The 24,437-nt window shown below is 32.1% G+C and overlaps 1 protein-coding gene and 2 non-coding genes across 4 annotated transcripts; 1 reads left to right on the top strand and 2 right to left on the bottom strand.

Annotated features, from left to right (window-relative positions):
• Nucleotides 1-1,030: 1,030 nt before the first annotated feature.
• ATSAC1B (Phosphoinositide phosphatase family protein) lies at nucleotides 1,031-13,480 on the bottom strand. Of its 2 annotated transcripts, none has more exons than XM_047313256.2 (21): nucleotides 13,231-13,480; nucleotides 12,768-12,933; nucleotides 12,554-12,637; nucleotides 11,840-11,967; nucleotides 11,659-11,750; nucleotides 9,153-9,210; nucleotides 8,847-8,903; nucleotides 8,713-8,746; nucleotides 8,546-8,626; nucleotides 7,625-7,731; nucleotides 6,019-6,105; nucleotides 5,864-5,941; nucleotides 5,548-5,618; nucleotides 5,349-5,447; nucleotides 4,913-5,012; nucleotides 4,722-4,830; nucleotides 4,523-4,595; nucleotides 3,888-3,981; nucleotides 3,458-3,550; nucleotides 2,297-2,363; nucleotides 1,031-1,523 (listed from the first exon to the last, which is right to left on the bottom strand). In XM_047313256.2, the coding sequence occupies exons 2-21, from the start codon at nucleotides 12,913-12,915 to the stop codon at nucleotides 1,396-1,398; spliced, it is 1,788 nt and encodes a 595-aa protein (XP_047169212.1). In that variant the 5' UTR covers nucleotides 12,916-12,933; nucleotides 13,231-13,480; the 3' UTR covers nucleotides 1,031-1,395. The 2 variants fall into 2 exon arrangements, with proteins under 2 accessions (XP_047169212.1, XP_087956805.1); XM_088100679.1 differs by lacking the exon at nucleotides 13,231-13,480 and adding an exon at nucleotides 13,034-13,184.
• A 1,511-nt stretch (nucleotides 13,481-14,991) lies between these two features.
• On the top strand, nucleotides 14,992-15,064 carry TRNAF-GAA (transfer RNA phenylalanine (anticodon GAA)). Its single transcript has one exon. It is a non-coding gene; the product is annotated as a tRNA-Phe (tRNA).
• A 5,764-nt stretch (nucleotides 15,065-20,828) lies between these two features.
• Nucleotides 20,829-20,901, bottom strand: TRNAF-GAA (transfer RNA phenylalanine (anticodon GAA)). The gene has a single exon. It is a non-coding gene; the product is annotated as a tRNA-Phe (tRNA).
• Nucleotides 20,902-24,437: the final 3,536 nt, after the last annotated feature.

Below are 24,437 nucleotides of genomic sequence, written 5' to 3'. Positions count from 1 at the left end.
AAATTGATCCATAATAATATATGCAAACATATTCTAAAATAATGTATTTTCGAATTATAGATTCTAGAAACATATTCTAGTTTATACAATTTAGAGACATATCCTGTAATGTACTATCTGAACTACATTTTTAAATTTTAGATTCTACAACTCAGAATGTATTTTTAAAAATTTAGAATATATTTTTAAATGATGCACTAGACAATTTAATCTTTCTGCCCATATGTGAAGGTGAAAAAAGAAATTTACAGAGATGCTGAATATTTCGACTCTAAGTCTATGATGAAATTTAAATCTGGGTTTTTAAACAAAAATTTAATTTAGGAACGTATTTCATCTGGGTAACAAAATATGATATGAAAGAAAGTTTTCTGAAAAAAAAAAACACTGTAAGTTTGGAGCAGCGGGGCGCCAAAGTAAAAGTTAAACAAATCCATGGTGGCTGACTTTTACATTTATTTTGTATAGATGTTTCTTGACCTTTTTATCTTTCCTTCCTTCCAATTTTAATTTGTTTAGTTATTTATTGCCGTATGTTTTTAAACATATAAATTACCAGTACACGTTTTTAATTAATAATTAAAAACCATATTTTGTTGGTAAAAAAAAGTAATAAATCTAATTTAAACGTAAAAAAAATGAAAGTATATTCATATAATATTTATTAATTATTTTAACTTATTATAAATTATTTTATCTTCTAAGGTTTTCCCTATTATAATTGAATTCATCTCTTAAATTTTGCATGTTATTACTAAGTCTCTAAGTTTTGTGAGTTTAACAAATAAATAATAAACTATCGAAGTAACAAAGATCATGTTCAGCTACTTGAAAGATGCTTCCGTTGGATATAGCACGTACAACTGCTAATGTTATTTTACGGACTTTCTCCCTTCCTTTTATCAATAATTTATAACTATTCTAGAAAACCCGGTCTGGTAAACATAGAATGCACATCCTACACTACAGCAAACATGCAGTAGCCTTGATTTTTGAAATAAAAATATAAAATAACTGCAGAAATAAATACTTTGCTTAAAATAATAGTAGATAATGAAATCAGTGTGTTTCCTAAGAACCTTAAAATGTCTCCATAATCTTATAAAGAAGGCACAAATACAAACTTAAATATACAGGGAACAGCCGGTGCATAAGAAAACACCAGTAAAGTAGCGATCAGTCAAATGGGAGATGAATGGACTATGATATGAATATATATCTGGAAGCTACAATGATTACAAATTAGCAAGAATAAATATAATAAGCTGCAAGAAGGAGCCTCACATAAATATTGATCTAGATGTAGAACTAAGTCTTCTGCCGGTGATTCCTGCTGCAGAAGCTGGACCTTCACATAAAAAATTAAATTGTTCAAACTGATCTGTATACGAGTTATCACCGGGGATTGTGTAGGCGAGGTCTGTTGCAGAAAACACGGCCGTTGGCCCTCACAAATGCTGCTATACCCACACTAATGCCCGCCCACATTAGTGAAAAGAAGAAGTGCCGAAAATCGTATTGCACTGTTGGAACAATGAACAAAAGATTATCTCTTTTAAAGTCCATATATCACACCACATGAAGAAAAAAGTGAATCAATCAGACACTTGTGAGAGTCCTTAACCTTAACCTAGGCTAGTAAGAGTCAACATATAGCATAAGTATCTGGTACAAAAACAACGGACAAAATTTCCTTGGAAGCCAACCAAACTTCAAAACAACTTAAAAATAATATATCAAGTACAGGCATATGCCATTCTTTTTACAATATCTCAACAAAAAGGTAAGCACTAAATCCTAACAAATTTCATCTCAAGTTTTTGCTCAAATATCTAGAAACCCTAGGCATGAAAATTTCACACCATCAGGTGCAAGACATCTGACCACTTTAATTGAAATTTATCTTGAGGAAATGTAATGTGGAATAGAAGTTATAACGAAAAATGCTAAATTGTACGAAATTGGATCACATGAAAATTGGATGGCATCATGCTTTCTGATCAAGACTCGGTCTCTTTTATTTTTAAATTTTTACCCAACTACAGAAAGTTACATGTTTCATTAAATGTTGGGAATGTTGTTTCTTGTATCATCCAACATGAGATTATATATATATTGAGATTATTGTTTCTAAATAGATCAGGACAATGAGTGTCAAGAAGGGTTTGTCATTTTGTATGTATTATTAACTAATTAGTCATTAGCCTCTCTGCTGTCATCCCTCCTATTTTCATATTCTCTGCCGTCATCCTTTCAAATATATTTGTATCTTCAACTTAAACTAAAGTGAACTCACCTTGCCTCAAAGACATGGTTGCAAAGAGGAATCCAGTCAAAACCAGAGCAAAAGCCATGGGAAATGACTGCAAAGATAAAATGGAGTAACATTAATATCAATTGGCATTTAATGCAGATTGAATACCTTGAAACATTTTTTATTAATGAACTGCATACAGCAAAAAATGCAAAAAAAATATCATTAGTACTTAAATCCAGCAACTTAATTACTCAAATATTTCCTTGACTGAATAATCCGGCCGTTTTTGAGAAAATAAATAAAACATGGGTGACTTGGCCTATTTAACATGGACGCTGCAACATTTATAATCTCCAAAATGAGTATATATATATCTATATATATCATGAATTATTTTAATTGACAATTAAGATTTATATATTTAAAATCATATATAAAAAAAATTAATCAAATATAATTATCTATTTGTAAAAATGAATCTAATCCATCTATCCAAAAAAGTGAAAAAAAATCTAATTCATTTAAGATATTTTATCTCCTTTTTTATCGTTATAATTATTGGAAAATAACATTCTAGTTAGATTCATTAAAAGATAAATTAACAAGTTCAAAAAATTTTGCATTACTAAAAACTTATACAATAAGTTTTTAACTAAACAAACCCACTAAGTATCTCTATATTAATATTGTGTCAGAGCCTATCAGAACTGTCTTAAAGATTGAAAAAAAACATTTTTTTAATTAAACACTGCACAGAACATGTGTCGTCGAAATTCATACATATGTCGTGTCCTACATTTGTTGAACACAAAGACACATTACTACAGAGGCGTGTCAGAGTTTCATAGGACTTGGTTTCTTGTCTTTTGTGCCCATGGCCCATTGCAACCCACCACTTTCATGTAGTATTAGGACCAACTTTCCTAAGCCTTGAGAACAAAACATGTCTAACGAAACACTAAATAAATAAATGAGGAGAACATACAAGTACTCATGTAATTATTTTTTTCCTACACCAGACATACACCATATCCATAAAAATTAGTTTTCATATAATTCAAAGTATAACCAGAATGAATTTAGCCATGCCTTACAGAAAGTTAAAATATATTTATAAAATTGTAAGGTTTCTAAAAACTGTTCTCAGACCAAAATAGATGTCTCGAGCTTATTCAGGACAAGACTTAGAAATGTACTTACAGCTATAGCTTCAAGGCCTCCTTTCTGAGAACTGGCAGCTGTATCTCGGCTGACAGAAACTATATAATGTCCTTGTATGAGATCAATTGCATCCTTCGCATGATGAAAAGACATCAAAAGCACAAATCAATTACTAATATATCAATAAACTCTTTAAACTAACTTTTAAAAAGATTAATTTACACAAGATCTATTCAGCTGGCGCTAAAGCATAGAACAAACAATATAATAAGATAATTATCCACATTGAAACATTACATGAAAACTCAATATCTCCAAAAGCATAAATGCTAATCATTACTGAGTAGAAAAAACTCAGAAATCAAATATACAAAGGACAAAACCCTAGATATGATAATAAGCAATGATCAGTAGTAGACAACCTAAATATTCTACATAATAGCTATACTGCGGAATTCGCCTCACAAACCTGCTTTGTTCCATCACGAAAGTTATTGTAATAATATCGTAGAAGAGCATTACAACCATCTTGTACTATCCCTTGAACTGTGCGGTGCCCAAACCTGAATCCCAACTCAATTTAATTAGAGAAGGCACAGTGATTAAACTAAAAATCATAACAGCAACCTAATTACAACTACAAATGATGACTCTTATCAGTGCCGGTAAGTTATTAAACCTTGAAAGTACAAAACATTTGCATAATTATTTTAGTTGTCATTGATAAGATTTGTGATTCTAGTTGAATAGTCGATAAAATTAAACAGTATAAAAAAAGAGCAAAGACGAACATGGTAAAAACATTCAGCACAAAAATACAGAATTCCCACAATGGGGAAATGATGAACCGTGAAGCGATAAAACTTTATTATTAGTTAAAAGAGTCTACACTGCTACTGCTTTAGACAATACAATAATAGCCGGCAGTATATAATACAAGACACTCTCGTGATGATTTCAAATTAATCTATGTTAATTTAACTTCAACATAGAACTTCACCAAAAAGAAATCAGTATAGAAGAACCTTCATGGAATCATAATTTCTCAATCTTCTTTTTATTTGAGGAAAATGAAATGCTTTAGAAAAGTTCATCAATAAATACCTGACAAAGTCTCCTTTAAGGGCAGGAGTTCCTGAGTATTGAATGCTTATATCATCCCCATGATTAGCCCACACTGACCAAAGAGAATCAGTAAGAAATCTAGTTTCAAGTGCTTTGAAACAATGAAATTTGAAAATAACAAAATACAACATATATCTATATTTTAAATAACATAATCTGAAAATTAATAATCACTTACAGATCTTAAAGCTTTCATCCAGATTTGGATGTGAACTAATGGTTTCTTCAGCACCAAAGACACCGAGTCTTCTAAGTTGATATTCCAACATATTTCGACCTATCATGCTCTGCATAGATATTTCAACATGAGTAAGCAGGAAAATTGTCATAAACACAGATACTTACATTTAGCCAACCGAATCAACCAACCTGAGTTACATTTGTACGGTCTAGACAATCAATACAATTGGTCCTAACAACTCCAAGCTGTTCCTTCATTTTCTCTCCCTTTTCATTCAGCAGAAGATATCTATAATTTCAAAATAAAAATTCAACCCAGGGTCAGATTTTTATTTCTAAATGTATCAGTTAGAACAAAACACAAAAAGGAGCTTCATATATAGTAATATAAACTGTTGGTATTTTTTCAAATATAAGTAGTTCATAAAAAGTTCCCTGCACGAAACCAGTCAATGTAAAAGCATGAATCAAAGATAAATAAAATAAACTACGGTATTTTTTCAAAGATAAGTAGTTCATAAATGCTCCCTGCATGAAACCAATCAATGTAAAAACATGAATCAAATTGTAACTAATCCTCAAGAAAGTCAATATCTAATAGGTTAACCAATAAAATTGTCCATACCCGTTTCTTTCCAGAAAATCTGAAATTTGTTCATAAAGGATTGAGAGACGATCGAAATGAACATGCCCACAGATATGGTGAAAATCAAAGTGCAGATATCTTCACACAAAAAAAAAAAAATCAAATTTACCGGGTAAACCAAAAGAGCCATAAGAATTGGTAAATATTGACCTAAAAGTCAACTGAAAGAGACTTCTACCTTACATCATTGCTAGCCACATGCTGCATTGTTTCACCAAATTTTTCACATAGTCGCCCTTCTCCTCCGTGCTGAAAAATACCAAGGGAAAAGAAGAAGGCTCAAATCTGATACATAAAAATTTCACGCTCATCATCACACATTCTCTGGAACATATACATGATACATATATATAGTATTTTTGTTGGTGCAAACAGGTTGCACACATTCTTTTCAGTGATATAAAAAGTTTACAATGCAATTACTTACACCAGCAGGTGAAATTGTCAACCATCATATCTATTCTCAACTCATTGAGCAGTGAAAGAATAATTACCGTGTTAACAAGATCAACAACCAATACAGCCCCGTATTTTTTCCTTAAATCTAAGAAATGCCTCTCTAGGACTCGTGGCTGTGTATTAAGAAAAGAAATATAAGTGAAAGGCACATAGAATAATATATGTACACCTTAGAAATACAAACACTTACAGCCTCCTCAAGTTTCAACAACTCAAACTTCGGTTTATAAGTTAAATCAACAATTTGCTGCCAGAGGAGTGGGATTGAACCACGTACCTGCAAAAGCTCAACCAAAATGACTGTGATATCAAATGAAGAACATGTTTAATTGACATAATGTTGGTGGTACACCAGCAGTTAGCATTTATCTCACAAAACTAAAAGCAAACATCCAAGCTCTTCTTGCTTTGCTTTCACAGTCATGTAATTTTGGATCATACAATGGCAAAAATCACCCATTCTAATATAACATAGTTGCAGAGATCTCCATGACAAACCTGCTAATACTAGTTTACATCCAATATTCCAACTATGAATATCACTACAGGTAAGTGTCAAGCTCCTTATATCCTTAAATCCGACAACATACAAATCTTGTTAGAGGGACCATATATTTATTTACAAAAATACCCAAGCATAGTTATGTTGTAATGCTACTTTCTATTATTTTAAAAGCCACTAGTCACTGCATGAGGTAATACGGCCTAGCAGTATATATTAATCTTTTCAATTCAATACCGCCCATCTTGAAATTAGAAAAATAAATTTGCAACAAATGAGCTTCTAAAAAATGTAAATGAACATGGAATTCTAAGCAAAACTATGGATTTATCCCTTTATAAAAAATATATTATTGAGAGATTGCTTTGTAATTCTCCCCACTGAAAAGACTGAATACAATAGTTTTCGGCACCAGTATTTTTCAAATCTATAAAAAGAAACAATTATCATGTTTGGTAGATTGTGTCAAGGTGAAAATGGAACAGCAAATACAATAGAAGAGAGAACTGTACGAAAGTTATTTTAGGCCTAGTTTGGGTTTGCTTGTAACTTATAGGTGTTTTTTCAATAGTAAACGCTATTGTTGAACTTTGTTAAGATAAGAATCATGAGCTCTATTAATTTTGTAGGTGCTTGTGGAGAAGATACCGGATAAAACTTCTAAAGAAATGCATGAGTTAATTTTAGCTTATGCGAGAACTTTGATTCATCTGACCTCCTTGAAACATTTCATTTAGTTCTTCTGTGTAAGGGTTTGTTGAGAATTTGATCTAAAATGACTCTTAGAATAGATAGAACCAAAACTATGATTCTCCACTGGAAAACTCTAGTGAAAGAAAAACACATGTTTTTTGCTCATTATTCAGAAACCTGCTCAAAGTATCCTTGGGAACAGAAACAGAGATGTAATTCTATGAGCTGCTTTGGTATCACTAGCTTTACGAAACTTAAGGTTACTTTTAAGCACCAACTACCCAAGAAGCTGGCTTCTTGAAAGTTCGAGACCATCAATTTGAAGGGAAAATAAATACAAAATACTAATTTGGATAGACAATAAAGAATTTTTGAAATATACTGAACATGAAAAAAGAGAGTATAAGATATAAATTGTTTACTAATTATGTTACTGTTATCTTGCCTATCACTAGAAAAGGGTTGTGTTCAACTTATTTCAAAACATATTAAATACTTTAATAAAGGATCACCAATCTGAATTAAGTCATCAAAACATTCATATCATGAATGCCAAACCCACCATAGAACTGGTTCACTACATAGTCATAGAAAGAAATACCTGAACAAATGACGCAGTATACCCATTAAACTGCATAATCTGTTCTGTTTCCACAAAATTAGCAACATAACCATCAGGATCAGCTCCTCTTCTCCACATCCGAGTTCCTTTCAAGAAAAAAAATTATATTTTTACTATCAGTCAACCACCAATAAAGGATGACGACATCTATCTTAAAGTGTTAAAACAGCCTAGATGGTACAAAGTATTTGGTATTTGTTTCTCATACAAAATATTTCATGATGCCTAAAATAATTCTGAATTATATTATTAAATTAATATGTTCAATACATAATTTTCATGAGGATCTTCATCTAGAATGAAATGTTTTTCGTTTCTCCATATAATTGTGATTAGCAATTCATCCAAAGCAGCAGACCTATTGTTTCAGCTATATAAATTTTAACTAATTGACATACTACTATTTGTTCTCTATTGCTCATTACTGGTACCCACTAAAACATTGCTTTCGTGGCCTAGTTAATATAATTAGTGTAATGTGGGGGCATCTTTTCATTGTATCAATCTCTACTCTATGGTCAAATATCAAAATAGTTATCATTTTTATTGAGAGATGGAGTAGCAGAAAAATCTCTAATATCGGGCATGGTCTGTCTTGGTTAAATCCCAGCCTAAATTGTCATTAACTAAAACATATTCTTTACCCTCTACCATCCATTTTTAGTGCAACCAAAAGGAGAACAATAAAGAAGTGCAACTGCAAAAGAATTTCATAATAGCTTTCAATATCACTACCACATTAGCTGTTAAACTTATTTTACGGCCACAGATTTTGATTTTATAAACGGTCAGGAACATAAATACATATGATATTTCAAGTGCAAAGTCTATCTAGAAACAACATATTATTTGTTTTGGTGCATGAAAATAAATAGAAATGCATATAAAAGATTTAAATACCATTTCTTCTTGTGCATCTCCTAGCAATCAAAGTGACATCAATAATATCTTTCCCAATGGCTGCTTGATAGTGATGAAAGCCTATTTACTTGTTAAGGATAACCTTGAAAAGAAACAGTTCCATGATCGCAAAATAGCATTGCAAACAGTTAATCAAATAAGGATACTGCCTTGGACTACAGGGAGCAAGTATGGTTCAAGCTGAAAAGCACAGGATTGCACACTTGTTGGTTAGTAATATAAAGAACTCATGAGTACTGAAAACATGGAACAGAGAAAAATAAAATTGCCACAAACCTACCTTGTTATCTATGAGCACTTCTAACATATAATTGTTCCATAAGAATCGAGGCTCTGCCTGTGATCAATAATTTAATATCAGAAAAATAGGAAAAACCAAAAGGTGCGGAAAAAAATCAGTTCAGAGAGGACATTTTGCATAGACACAAGGAGTGTCAATCACACCATATTACATAGGAATAATATTGAGAATAAAGTATGCTGGACCAGGGAGGATTCTACCATGGTATCAACACCAGTTTTCAAAAAATAAATAAATATCTCTAATGCTATCAGGCTTGTGACAAAGAAAAAAATAAATAAATACCTGTCTCCAAAGTGGAAGCAATCTAGACTCGTCACCCAAGTCATTCAATCGCTGTGCACTGCAGAACATAATATAATAAAGTTTCATAATTTATTTTAACTGGGATAATAATCTTTTTACTAAGATTAATATTATTAAAGCAACACCAAGCATTGTTTAAATAACACCAAAATGACTTAAATCTTTAAAAAAAATAGCAATACCAATTCTTTTACATTTATTTATCAGAAAATTTGCTAGAACTAGGTCGTCCATGATCGGATATAATGTGTATGATAGGAGGAAACATATTAAGAAGTAGTAGTGTTAGTTAGGTTATTAGGATAAGTGAGGTTTCCTTTATATAGTTAGAGGGCCCTGATATGGAGGGGAATTTTTGGATAATTTTGTAGATTGAGCTTTAACTCTTTGTGAAGGGAAAACCCTTGGAGGAGAGAGTGCTCTCCTATTTTGTGTTCTTTTCAGTCTATATAGTAAAAAAAAATTACTCTTCTTTCTCTTTTCAATTTTGGATTCCTAACAAATTGGTCCGACCTGCCGGATCAAGAAGTGGTGGAAAGCATAGAAGGAAGAGTCAATACTTTGGAGAGGTTGGCCAGCGAACAAAAAATGGTGATAGCAGAATGGAGAAGAAGTTGCCAAGAATTTAAAGAAATGATATTGGAATACCAGAATCAAAAAAAGGAATCACAAGGAAGGGAGAAATCTCTTGGCAGAGCAAGAAGGGGAGGGAAAGAGGAATTTCTTCATGACAACAAGAAAGGAAAGATAGAAGTAAAGAAGGGTAGGGTTGTTGGGCAAGATAGTCTGCTAGACATCAAGAAAGCCAAGAAACCCTCGTATGGAGGAGAAAATTCAAGCAATTGGGAGAAGAAAAGAGAAACGGATATTAGTGAAGAGAACGGGGTTGACCAAGGCCGTGAGGGGAATGTTGTTACCATTACATAAGGGAGTAGAGCGTCAGAAGATGTTGTTTTGAGTGTTGATTGTTTTGTAGGAATTAGAGGGCAAGATAGGAGAGAAGAAAATATATGTGAAGAGGAAGGCAAAGACAAAAACTGTGATGGAGACATTGTTGTTGTTGCTGAGCAAGTGACAGAAGCTGCTGCTGTAAGGGTGGGTAACGTGACAAATGTTAGTAGGGAAAATAAATCAGGTGAAGACCGTGATGGGAATATTGTGACTCTTGCTTCTCCAAGTAACGCTGCAAAAGCTGCTACTTTTAGTGGAGATAGTGTGGTAGGTCGTGGTGTGTATGTCAAAACAGTGAAGAAGGGTGAAGACAAAGGAAAGAAAAGATAATGTGGTGGGAACATTGTGACTATTATGTCTGGGAATAGAGTAAATGATGCAGCTGTTTTTGAGTGGGGGAAAATTCATCCAAGAATTCAAGATATTGGTGTCACAAACATATAAAACACTAGAAGACCAATGGCAAGGATATTTCTTTGCAGGGCTGCAATCTAACATTCAAAAACAGTTGCCACAACAGGAAACAAGACTGGATTAGAGATATGCAAATTGCTCTAGAGATAGGAGAAGGGTCAACAATGAAGAATCACACCCTCTATTAGGAAGAAAAAAACAAAACAGAAGGGAGATTTGTAATAGAAAAATATAGTATAATGGAGGAGGAAGGGGATGCGACAATAAAGAGAGTTGAAGGTGGAGATGCAACCAAGCAACAATTTTTCCCAAAATTAGATTTACATAATATTAATAAGAGTTCATGGTTGAACTTAGATGGGATAATGATTGGAACATCAATGACATTGGAATTTTGGGATTCCAGATTACTGGGTTCAGAATCTTGTATACACAAACCACTCTCATATAGACCAGATTCCTAACAGTCCATGATTTCAAGACTCATTAGATAAGTCAAGTAATTATACACCATAAATATGTTATTCACAAAGAAGGAAATTCTATTGGATAATCATTTTTGGCATAATCCAAAATTGTACTTTCTTCTCATACTGGAATGTGTACTCAATTTTATTTCAAGATTAAAAGAACTTGCCCACCTTCATAACTTAGAAGTAACACAGTATTACCACTAAAACTTTAATCAAGATTGTAATGACTAATAGTTTTAATATTAAAATAAGTACCTACCCCTAAAATACATGCTCTGGAGGTTTATAAACAATATGGCTATACATATTTTCATTAAATCTTTTCAGATTCACATTTCCACTGTAATGATATCTTTCAAATTGTACTATGGAATGCAACTACACAAGTAGAAGTCTTCGTCTTGAACATGACTAAACTAATACCATGCAAAAAACTTTACATATTTCATATGAAAGAAGGGCATTTTCTATAGGTTTAGATGTTGCATGGTTGTGCCTCCTAATCAAAAGAAGAATGTATGGGTACTTTCATTTTTGTTGATATTTATACATGTGTAGGGCAGCACATTCTAGAATCAAAATAAATCCATATCATATTTCAGTCATAAATACGAATGCAAGACTGCTACAAAAATATTCAAAGATACCTCAGAGTTAAATTAGTTTCGTATGAGAAGAACAGACCAGAGCTCTTCTCAGCAACATTAAGCAGTGCAGAAAATTCCGTCTCTATTTTCTTCTGCGAGATTTGATACAGCAGTTATTAGTTTCAAACTGGTAGTGGACATAGAATGAAATAGGAAATAAGTCAATCTGTAGCAAACATACCTGTTCAGCAGGAGTGTTTTTAAGAGAGTTATCACATGGGAAAACCTTCAATGAAGAAATTTTGAAAATTGGATGCCCCAAGTAAGATCCAACAGACTCACGCTCAGTTATAACCAGCAAATATGATCCTAATTGTACAATTAAATTTAGTACCAAAATGATTGCCCAAACTGGAGTCTAGCATTTAATATTAAGTTCTGAAGAGAAGTCAGGTATGTAAACCAGATCAACAAAATCAGATTTCATATCAATATCAAAATCACAAGTACAAGCACTGAATACGGAGGCAGGGAGTAGGAACTTGCTTATAGCAAAAGCCACAATGATAAATTAACTAAAAGGAACTCATAAAGTTGAAGACTGTAGAGCTACCATGATTTCTAAACCCATAGTTTTTGTCAAAACGATAAATATGAAAAATGCATAATTTACTTTTTCGCTGGCTTTGTATTCAAATATTGCTTTCACTTGTGTTCCAAAACCAATTATCATTAATCATCAGTCAAATATCCCAATTTCCCAGTCATAATCTGTCTCCCCAAAGAACTCACTAGTCTAATTACTTGATTTACTTAGCTTTAATGAAGCAAATAGATAAGGATGAACACCAACAAGAAATCCTTTCAACACATAAGAAATAAAAACTTAAGCAATATACAATACTCAATTATATGTATAATATCCATCATCAAATATGGCTAAGTGATTGCTAACCAGCCAATAGCCTCAACATCCCTACAACACCAAAAATTGTATATATCTTAGGAACACGAAGCGAGCTGCATTCCGGAACCTCATCTGTCAAAGCAAGACAATAAAGAGAAAAACACATTAAAAAAGACATCAATCAGTAACGAATAACTGAAAATCACCAAAGTAAGACCAATACGATAACAAAAGCACGAAGAGAAGTAACAAAAGAACCTACCGATGAGCTTCATGGAGCCATCGACTCGACTAACAGCCAAAGAAGAACCAGAAGATCCATCCGTAGGCTCAATCACAAACTGATCCGGAAATGCCCAGAGCCGCATGCGCGTATACAGCTTCTGGACAGAATCTGCCTTCTCCATCATTATTGAAACTCGAACTCGCTGAAAACAACACATTCGAATAAGCAACTAACTACTACATTCACGAGGAATCATCAATTATCAGCGATTCAAATCTTAATTTATAGTTTGAGCTTCCTACGGCTTGACGGATCAATCGGAGCGAAAAAAAAACTATACTCGAACCACTCAGAACAGAGAACTAGTTGAGTTCGATCCAATCTAAATAAAAAAAAAAACTAGTTTCCCGCTAAGAGTAGATAGCGTGATTTGGTTCCTGGAATTTTCTGGCGCTTTCTGGGTGAAGAAAATGAAGGAGGGATTGATGAATAAGTTTACCTGGTTGGCAAGATCGAAGAAGGAGGTGAAGATTAAGACCCAAATTCGAATTAGCGTTGGGCTCTTAATACGTGAAGTGCGGGACTGCAACGAAAAAGGAATTATGCTCCAACGTGCAATATTCCTTTTTCCTTTTTAAAGCTAACGGCGTGTTTGGAAGCTTCGGAACGGGACACAATTGCGATGGGCAAAATCCTTGTTGGAATTGGTGTTGTCCAAATGCGTCTTTAGGACTGAAAGTTGGACTGGTTCCGCGGAAACGGAGCCAGGGGAAGTGTGTGCTCCTTACACGTGGTGGTTGATTAGATGTCTGTGAGAGCGTAGCCAAATACTGCGGAGAACCCTATGATGTGGTCAATAGACGAGGGTGAATGGCTATGACATGAGATCATAATCGTCGTTCGATCTGATGAATACTTCACTCTGACTCAATGGTTGACTTTTGCATTAATGGTTATTATTCGACTCGCTTTTTTCTTAGATACATTTTTCTTCTTTTGGAGAAATCAAAATCAAAAGAAAGGACACAGTTCCTTTAAAAGGAGAAAATATACTTTACGGAATAAAGTGCATCATAATGTTGATTAAGATAATCGGTTCAAAATTATGTCAATCAAAATATATATAGCATTGAGTGTTGCGTACGCTACCTATTAGTTTCGTAGTTTATTTATTCATTAATTAATATGTTGATAAATAAGTTGATGATGAATATTTTACCGGTCTTTGTTACTTTTATATTATTTATAGAAATATAGATTGAAGTTTCTTAAAAACATTAATTAATTTTGAAGTTTCTATTTTACCAATGGTCCATATATTGTAGTTTTTTCGGTTAAAATATGATTTGGAATATAGGCAGAGTTCTTGATTCATGGCCTATACACTAATTCTAACTATTTTTTAAAAAATTCTTTTTAAGCAATCCTCAAAACTTCCTCTTAAGTGAGTCAGAATTAATGTTAAGTGAGTTTAACCTATTATAAAATTTTAATTAACTTTTAAAAATAATATTAATTAGAAAAAAAAAATTCATCTCCCTATATTCCCATGATTATAACAAAAAATTTGTTTTGTCTTTTTCAGATTATATAATTTTTAAATAATAAATGATTTTCAAATTATATAATTTCAAAATTATTTATTTAAAAGAAATAATTTTAAATTGCATAAAGTAAAAAACGATTTACGATTCTAAATATATGGTTCTAAAAATATATTTAACTTAAATATAAAATTATATATATTATATTATGCGTGAGTGAATTTTATTTTAATTCTATTATTATAAAGATACTCTTATCTATAATCATAAATATCATTTTCAATTGGGTTAAATATGTTTTTAGTCCCTAAACTATTGACCGTTTTTGGTTTTCGTCCCTCTTCGAAAATAAGATACAATTTGGTCCTCATTCTTTAGAAAAACGTTCGTTTTAGTCCTCAAAATTTTGTTTTTAGTCCTCAAAACGTTCGTTTTTTCGACTAAAACGAACGTTTTTTAAAAATTGAGGACTAAATTGTACCTTACTTTGGAAGAGGGACGAAAACCAGAAACGGTCAATAGTTTAGGGACTAAAAACATATTTAACCCTTTTCAATTTATGAACACAAAATATACTAAAGAAAACTTAATTATGGTGAAAGCACTTCTGAGATAAAATTGACCAAGGGAGAGCATGTGTAAACTTAGCAATAAAATATACCTATAAATATAATACTATTTGTATTTTTACAAATGTAATGTTATGAAGTAAATGTGCGGGGATAGCTCAGTTGGGAGAGCGTCAGACTGAAGATCTGAAGGTCACGTGTTCGATCCACGTTCACCGCATTTTTTAATTTTATTTTTCCTTTATCTAGGCTTGGGCCTATGAATGATTCATTACGTTGGCAGAACACGAGATTTTTGTTGATCCATTTTTTATTTAGCCTAGTTGATTTGACCGAAAGATTATACGAATCAGGGTCACTTATTTTCAAGCAAGTACTAAATTTTCATTACTTTGTAGTTTTATCGTTTAATAATTGTAAAAGTGGTACAGTTTCTTGTGTAAAGTTATTTATTAATTAGTTATAGATGAAGTAATACGTAGAAAAATATGAAGTAACGGCGGAGCCTTTTTCAATTTTTATCAAGTTTAGGTTTTCAATAATTCATTATTTCTTTTCAATGAGCATGAACACTAATAAGTTGAACTAATGCTTCAAATCAATTTGAAGATGGACAAACAAGAGAAACACAATAAATAAAAGTTAAAATCACACATTAATGTATATACTAATTGTAATAAGGTAAAAAAATTCTAATAGATACTTAAATAAGACAAACGAAACTCAATGATATATGAAATAAAATATATCCTCCAAACTAGTTTCTTTGCACATATTTGTAAATGATATACTAATTGTTTTTTTCTTCTTCATTCTCTTTTACTAGTTCTCATTACTTTTGTTTTTCTCACAATATGCACTCATAACTATTGTCTTTTTTTAACTCAATAAAAATATATCTCTTTTTCTTAATTAAATATGTGAATCTAATAAATTAGTAACTCATCTAACAAATCTCTCATTTACCAATTAATTGAGTCATATTAAATTTAATGAGCATTCTCTTTTTGGAGATATAAGTTTTCTTGGAAGTAAAATCTTTATTATCATATTCGACTCATTTTCGTTAATGTTGATTTTTCTAATGATAATTATTCCATCTCTAATACATCTCGCATGCAGTAATATTTTTACTTCAATATGCTTTGATCTTGAATACAAGGTTGAGATTGCTAATGAAAAATACAAAAAATCTTGAAATTACCGATAGATTTTTATCGATGAATATATTTTTATCGGTAATGCATATTATACTTACTGGCGGATTTTTCCGTCGGTAAATGAGACATGCATTACACATGTGACAATTTTTCGACATATTTTTTCATCGGTAAATTCGTCGGTAACATGGGATAGAATTTTCTCGCCCATTTTTTTATTTATCGACGTAAATACCGATAAAAAGTTTTCGTCAGTAATTACCGACGACACTATCGACAGTTTGGCCGTTAGTAATTTACTGACGGAACAAAAAATATCGATAAATTTGTCGATATTTAAGTACATCCTAAAAGCTCAATCGAGATCCCTCCAAGGATAATCAACTTAAGCTTGGGCTTGGAGAATGGAAGAAGAAGAAAGACTTCAAGGACTTGTACTCCATTAGAAGATGTATTTTCAAGCTTGTTGTTACTTTCTCTTAAGTCTTGTAAATGTGTAATATAGTTCATTTTATGTCTTTTATTTGGCCAAGAACTTTGTTTAGGTTTGTTTAGAATACTTGATGCCCTTAAGAGTAGCTTAGAGCATCATTAGTGTCTTAATAAAGTACTTAGCGCCTAAATGAGTTTTATTTTGAGTTTGGAAGGGGTTAGTTATAAGGAGCCTCTTCATTTAATGCTTTGACCAAGTTAGTTAAAGCATCCTCATTTAATGCTTTGACTAGTTAGTTACAAGACTTCCCATTTAATAATATAGATTGTTTGACTAAGTTAGTTATAAGCATACACATTTAATGTTTTGGCTCCTCCATGAAATGCTTTAGGCTCCTTTTTGTACTTTAGCCTTCTCCTTCATCTATACAAGGAGAGACACCCTATGTATAATTCTTAGAACTTGATTGAATGTAAAAATACTTTGCCAAATTTGCAAATCTTCTCTTCTTGAATTCTCACTTAAGATAGGTATTCTATTAGGGTGTGTTTACTTTGGAGGAATGATTTGGAGGAATGATTTGGAGGAGAGTGAGTGAATGAATTTGAGGATAAATTAATGATTATTTATTTAAGTGGATTTGGAGGTGAGTGAGAATGGATCTGAAAGTAAAATTTGTAAGAATTAATATAGGATTTGACCGATGTGACATATAAAAAAATTGTTTAATTAATAAAAAATAAAGATTACCAAAATACTCAGTTATTAAAGTAATATAAAATAATAATTATTAATATTATATTTAATTGTAAAAATGTTTATAAAGAGAAAAAAAATAAAATTTAATTTTTATAGATTATATCTATATTTTAATTTGAAGTTTAATATTTAAGAAAATGTTTTCTATTTGCTAATCAATAAAGTGAAATAATATTAATTATTTTTGTAATCATTTTTTTATAACCTGAGTTATTATAATTTTTTAAAAATAATAATCAGTTTATTAAAAAGTTAAAGTTAAAATTAATTTTAATATATGTAAAAAATTAATTATATGTTTTAAAGTTATCTTAAATAATTAAATGAAAAGAAATATGGTTGTTGATATAAAAATTGTTATAGAATAAGAAACTGTTAAATTTAACTAAATGACATTAAATTATGTAATATGAAAATAAAAAAAGAATAACGAAGGAAATATATACTTTAACTATTTATAATGTAAAAATAAAACAATTTTGATGTGTAGGGAGAAGTAATTGTGCTTTGTTATTTCGAGTTGAATGTTGGGCTTGTTAATAGGGGTAGAAGAGGGTTTTCACCATAATTACCCTCAAATCTCATTGCATTTCCGGAGATGAAAAAAAAGTTTCATCTTGCAAATCAGCGCTAATTATTTGTTCCAAATCCCTTGATATGAACACAATTAATCTTTCAAATTCATCTCCTCTTAACTGTACTTTGTCTTCAAACAAACACAGTGTTAGACTTCTTCATCCTTTCTCCTTCAAGGTTGGCCCAACCTCCTTAGAGGAACTACACTAAGAGTATTTAAGTATTCCATGTCTCATAGAGTTTCCTTTATTGTTTATTTAAGTATTCATTAGAATTTTCTTACATTGTTATCCATTAAAAAGAGAAATTTTCTATTAATCTTTGGAAGCCACAAGAGAACTTGTGATATACTCATTAATTATTAGATTTAATCATACATATGGTTACTTTGTGGTGACTTTTCTCAAATAGGTCCTCGTTTATTTTTGTCTTAATTAGGTTTAATTTTCACAAATTGAACTAATTAGGTCTTTAAAAAAAATATTTTCTTTTAAATTTTTTAAATATTTTTTAATCACTTTTACTTTATTTCTATTTTTTTAAAAATAAAAATTGTCATGTGCCAAATTGACATGGTGTCACGTGGCAATCACAGTGTGAACCGAACCGAAGCGAACCGAGCCGAACTAAACCGAGCCGAGACGAGCCAAACCTAGCCAAGTTGAATCGAGTTGAGACGAACCAAACCGAGCCAAGTCGAACCGAGTCGAACCGCATCGAACCAAATGGAACAGAAGTGAACTAAGCCGAACAAAGCCCAATAGAGTTGACATGAGTCGAGCCAAGCCAAGCGGAACTGAGCCGAGCTGATCCCATCCGAGCCGAGCCAAACAGAATCAAGTCGAACAGAACCTAATCGAAACAAATTGAACCGAAGTGAACCAAACCCAACCGAGCCAAGTCGAGCAAAACCGAGCCGAGGCGAGCCAAGCCGAACAAAAGCCAACTAAATTGAATGAAATAGAACATAAGCGAACAAATCAAATCGAACCGAGTCGAACCGAACCAAACCAAACTGAGTTGTACTGAACTGAACCCAACCGAGCAGAGTTGAGACGAGCCAAACAGAGCAAAGGTGAACCGAGCTGAGCCGAGTCGAACCGAATCGAACCAAACCGAGCCAAACAAAACCAAACTAAGTTGAACGGAGCGAAACCAAGCCGAACCAAATGGAGCCGAACCGAGCCAAGTCGCGCCAAACCGAACCAAACCAAACTAAACCAGGCCGAGCTAAACCGAACTGAGTCGGGTAAAACCGAGCCAACCTTAATCGAACCAAACCGAACTGAACTGGGCCAGGCCAAAAACGAACTGAACCCAGCCAAACTGAACACCGAACCGAGCCGAGCCGGGCCAAACCAAGCTGAGGCAAACCGAGCCAAATCGAACGGAGCCTAGACGAGCTGAGTCAGGTCGAGTCGAACCAAGTAGAGTCAAGCCGAATTACGCCAAGCTGGGTCGTGCCATGCTAAGTCGAGCCGAGCTGAACAGAACTGACCCAGGATGAACCGAGTCGAGCCGAGTCGAGCCGGGCTTAGCCGAGCCGAGGTGAGTCGAGTTGAGCCGATCCAAACAAAACGAACCAAATTGAACCGAACTAAGATGAACCAAACCAAACTGAGCCGAACAACCCGAGTCGAGCCTATGTCGAATGAGCCAAGCCGAATTGACTTGAGCCGAACCGAACCAAAACGAGTCAAAACGAATCGAATCGAACCAAGCCGAGCCGAAGCAAACCAAATCAAACGAACCAAACCAAACCAAACTGAATCGAACCGACTCGAGTCGAGCTGAACCAAACCAAGCTGATTGGAACCGATTTGCAAGAAACTATACTAACTCATATTAAAAGAAAAAACAAAATAATTTGGTAGAAATTGTAAAACAAAAATTGTTAAAATAAATATGCTAACTAAAACAAAGATATTCTAAATTAGACTATATTAGGCTTAAGAGGGAAATAAGTATGAACTAGGTATAATCTGACGCTTCATAAAGACAAAGCACAAAAGGGTAATATTAGTTTCAATTTACTTCACATTTCATCGATCTGGTTTTTCTTTTTCTCACTGATTTAATGTTGTGTAAGATAATTTTAATCTTAAAATAGTGATAGAAGACAAGATACAAGAACTTTGATGGCAGCCACAACTCTAAAATCATGCTAAAAGACTTTAGACAAGTTCAAAGAGATGCAAGCTTAAGCATACAAAGAAACTAAAAAAGAGTATCAAAGAATTAAGAAAGTCCTTGTTTTAGATCCTAAGAAACCCACCATGTCTTGTCGTCAAGTAGTGCCGTTGAGTTCAATCATGTACTATTGTATTTTGTCAACATTTGACAAACAACTCGGCAAGTCGGTAACAATACAGTTACAACTTTGACAACACATTACGATGATCTTACATCATCTTCTTGAAGTATTTCTTGAAGCATGTTTTATTTCTTTATTAACTAGCTTATTGGTAGTTTTGTGACATAATGAAGAAACATTTCAGTAGAACTGATAAGATGTGAATGACAAATTATAAAAAAAAAATGCCTAAAGAATAATAATGTAAGTGGTGAACTTTCTTTCGTTTTGAATGTATACACTAAGGCCTTGTTCACTTGAATGAATTTGGGGGAGAGTGATTGAGGGGATTTGAGGATATTTGAAAGTAAATTTTGTTCTTGTTTATTTAAGTGGATTTGGAGGTAAGTGAGAATGAATTTGGAAGTAAAGTTTGTAAGAATTAGCGTAGGATTTGATTGACGTGTCAAATTAAAAAAATTTACTTCCAAATCCACTCTCATTTACTTCCAAATTTATTCAAATAAACAATAAAAAAATTTATCTTCAAATTTTCTGAATCACTATCTCTAAATTCATTAAAGTAAACAAAGCCTAAAGGAGAAAGTAAAAGATAAACAAATATTTAAGAGAACCTGAGAGGTGTTGAACCGCTAAATGTTCAAATGCTTTTGGGTAATAAAAGTGTGTTTTCTTAAGGAGAAATTGTCTGAATAAGTGGATAAGTAGGTAAATAATTTTTATAAAATTAAAAATTAGAAAATGCGGTGAACGTGGATCGAACACGTGACCTTCAGATCTTCAGTCTGACGCTCTCCCAACTGAGCTATCCCCGCACGTTGACTTTATCAACATTACATTTATTAGAAAACAAAATGATATTATATTTATAGGTATAATTTATTAACTAAGTTTATACATGCTATCCCTTTCTCGATATTATCTCAGAAGTGCTTTCACCATAATCAAGTTTTCTTTAGTATTTTTTGTTTTCATAAATTGAAAAGGGTATTTATGATTATATAAGAATATCTTTATAGTAATAGGATTAAAATAAAATTTATTCACATATAATATATATGCGTTAAAACAATATTGTTGTAAGTGTTTGGAATTTAGATGCAGATTGCATTCAACTATTAAGAGTGTACTCGTGTTCATTTGAGGAAGACACAAACTTCATATCCTTTATATATGTGTTGGGAATGGTGACAAACTTATTCTATCTTTCTGTGTTCACTCATTACAAACAACATTAAGAAACAATGAGACTTCGTACTTACAACTTATATCAAATGGTGTTAACATTCAAATTTTTGTTTGACAACATATACAAATGTAAGCCTCATAAACAACAAGACTATTAGCTTTTAACGACTACTATTGGTGGAAGGGAGAAGCAAATGGATTATTATGCCTTGTTTTTTTCTCTCTTCTCTCATTCTTGTTCTTTCATTTCTTTGTTTCGGCGTTAACTGTGAAGACCCTTATAGATTTTTCACTTTAAAGCATACACCAACACGTTCTTTTCTTTTCCTATATCCATCTATAATTTTTTTTCATCAATTACAACTTTCATTCTTCCCTTATTCATCTCTTGCGGGAAACAAATGTATTATTTTCTTATTGGAAAATGATAATTTGACAACCTCCTCACACAAAATCTCTTCCCTCACTTTCGTTTCGAAAGTTCTTTGCCTCTTCTCTTCTGCAGTGCTGTTCGAATTAATGTGCATATTAATTTACTCACTTTGATAGATGAAGATGTGACGGCGGACACTTATAGCATTAAATGTCTTCCCTACGTAGCAATAATAAAAGAAAATATATCCTCAGCTCTTGAAAATCTATTTTATCATAAATGAGATTTTGAACTTGCAGACATGAAAATCTTCCAGAACCTTACGTGGTGTAAACTATAGATATCTAATAAACCTCACTTTTATTTGTTTCATTATCCTTATCAATTTTTCTCTACCCAAATAAAAATTTCTATGTATCCTCCTGAACCACCCTCCTAGTTTTTTTCCTTCTAAATTCACCCAATCTAAACAAAAAAGTGTAACTCTTTAAGGTACTTTCATCGAGTATTCCTTATACTATCATTACTATTATTTAACACATAAAAGAACACATCTTTCACATCTAACAAACACGGATGAGAATACGGGTGAAGATGTTAAAACAAGTTGACTTTATGAAAATACTCATTCATTTTGAAAATTCATATATTAGTCAAATAAAAAATAAAGGGATACAAATTCTCCAAGAATGCTCAATTAAACAAATACCAATGCAAAATTTGTCTTCAACGTCACGCGTTTGCCATAAGACTATAAAACAACCAACGTTGAGGAATCCTTGAGTCAAAAGACGTTGAGGAAGATGGAGCTCCAAATAGAAGAAAGACTCAATCAACACATGACTGTTATGGAGCAACGATTCATGGACGCCTCCAACAACAACATAAATTACAAAGACACTTGAAGAGAAGCTTCAGTCCATGACCCAATAAAACGTTGATTTTTCCACTTCCAACAAGATGTCGTGGAGCATAAAAGGCTCACGCTCTCCTGCAAATCATATTGACTACACTTGTCAGTATGCGTTATTGGTTGATGGAGATCCCTACACATAGTAGTCATAGGAAGACAACTTGAAAGAGGGCAAACTGTTCACGGTGCTCCTCAATTACCACACACGTTTGACGATTGATGAAGTTCGAGATCCCATCTCAAGTGTTGTGATAACTTCAAAAATCTAATTCGTGGGAGACCTTAAACACATTTATAGTTTACCATATTTTGGCCCACCATAGTTATTATATTATTATTCTTAGTATTTTTATATCAACTTTAAAAATAAAATATTCATAATTTTTAAAATCTTTATTTCAGTTCTCCTGTCTTGAGAACCAACTCATACGTCCCACATGTGATCCACGAAGATGATGACATAACAAAAGCAGATGATGATTCTCTAACAAAGCTAATGAAGAAATTTTACAGGTTAAATAGATGACCGATAGAGGTGAGATTTAAGAATAATTGGCCTCGAGTGTTATGTGCTAGTGTATGTACGATTTTTTATTGTCTTTCATACTTAAATATTCAAATTGTTACTTTTTAATATATACTTAACTTTCTTGTTATATGATACCATCACTGTAGACCAAGGTCGGATAACAATGTATGAATTTATTAAACCTAAGACCATTCAACCTTCTAGAAATACAATTTATCATAAGCAAACATATTTGTAAACATGAATATCTGAGTCAAAAAAAGATATGTATCTTGTGTCATACATTGGTAAGTATTTGTTATTGATTGCAAAATTTTATGAAAGTTTAGTTAATTAATCAATTAACTATTTGTTATTCATGATAGTGCCTATTGTCAACTAATAGTTCAAAGACAATGTAAAGTTGTATGATTTTGTTTCTTACATAAGAAGATGAAACCTAACTTGAAATCCTTGTTACAAACGTAACTGTTGCATTTTTTCATATCAATTAATTAGTTATATTAATATTAACTTATGTTTTAAATATTTCAAATGTAATTAGAGTTATTGATAGGTCCAGAACACAACAAATTCAAATATTATATCCAAAGGCTAGAACTCATTGATCTTTAAGTTATAATGTTTGTATGTCAACTTATGACTTGGATATCTCTTTATTTTATTTGTCATGTTTAATGTAACAAATAGTCATCAGATTCATAGGCATATGACGAGTGTGTCATGTCATGGATCAAAATCATCATTTGAGAAGAATTTATAGATGATTGGAGTGGGATAATAATACACATTTTTCATATATTATAAATCACATTCAACTTTAAACAATAGAATGCAAACATAATAAAATTGTGTTATTTTTAACATCTTTTGGAGCGGTGGAGTTAAGATATAACCACCATAGCAACAATTGTTTTTTCTTGAAGACATTCACTAATTTAGTTTTAATAATTTAAGTTTTGATAGCTTTAGTTTTTAAAACTTGAAAATGTGTTTTTGAAAATATTCAATATCTAAATTGTGTTGGTTTCATACTTTTCAACTTTGGTAAAATTGTAAAAATAAATAAATTATATTAAAAAAGTCCTATAATTAACATGTGTTAATGCATTAACATATCAATTGACGTGAGTCCTTACCATAGTCAACATCAACTCCTCTCCCTCTTTCATTTGCAAAAATTTGAATTTAGTGATGCAAATTGTATTGTTTAGCGCACTTGAATGTGAAATTCTCTTATAGTCATCGAACGTCAAATTCTTTTATAGTCATCAAACGTAAAATTATCTTATACATCGCCAACGGGCGTCGATGGGCATGAAGACGAACATCATTCAATGTCATTTTT

Source organism: Vigna umbellata, chromosome 10, assembly GCF_029865625.1.
Source record: "Vigna umbellata cultivar VRB3 chromosome 10, Vumbellata_1.0, whole genome shotgun sequence".
Classification (NCBI taxonomy): Eukaryota; Viridiplantae; Streptophyta; class Magnoliopsida; order Fabales; family Fabaceae; genus Vigna; species Vigna umbellata.
This window is presented reverse-complemented; position numbering and strand designations above follow the sequence as displayed.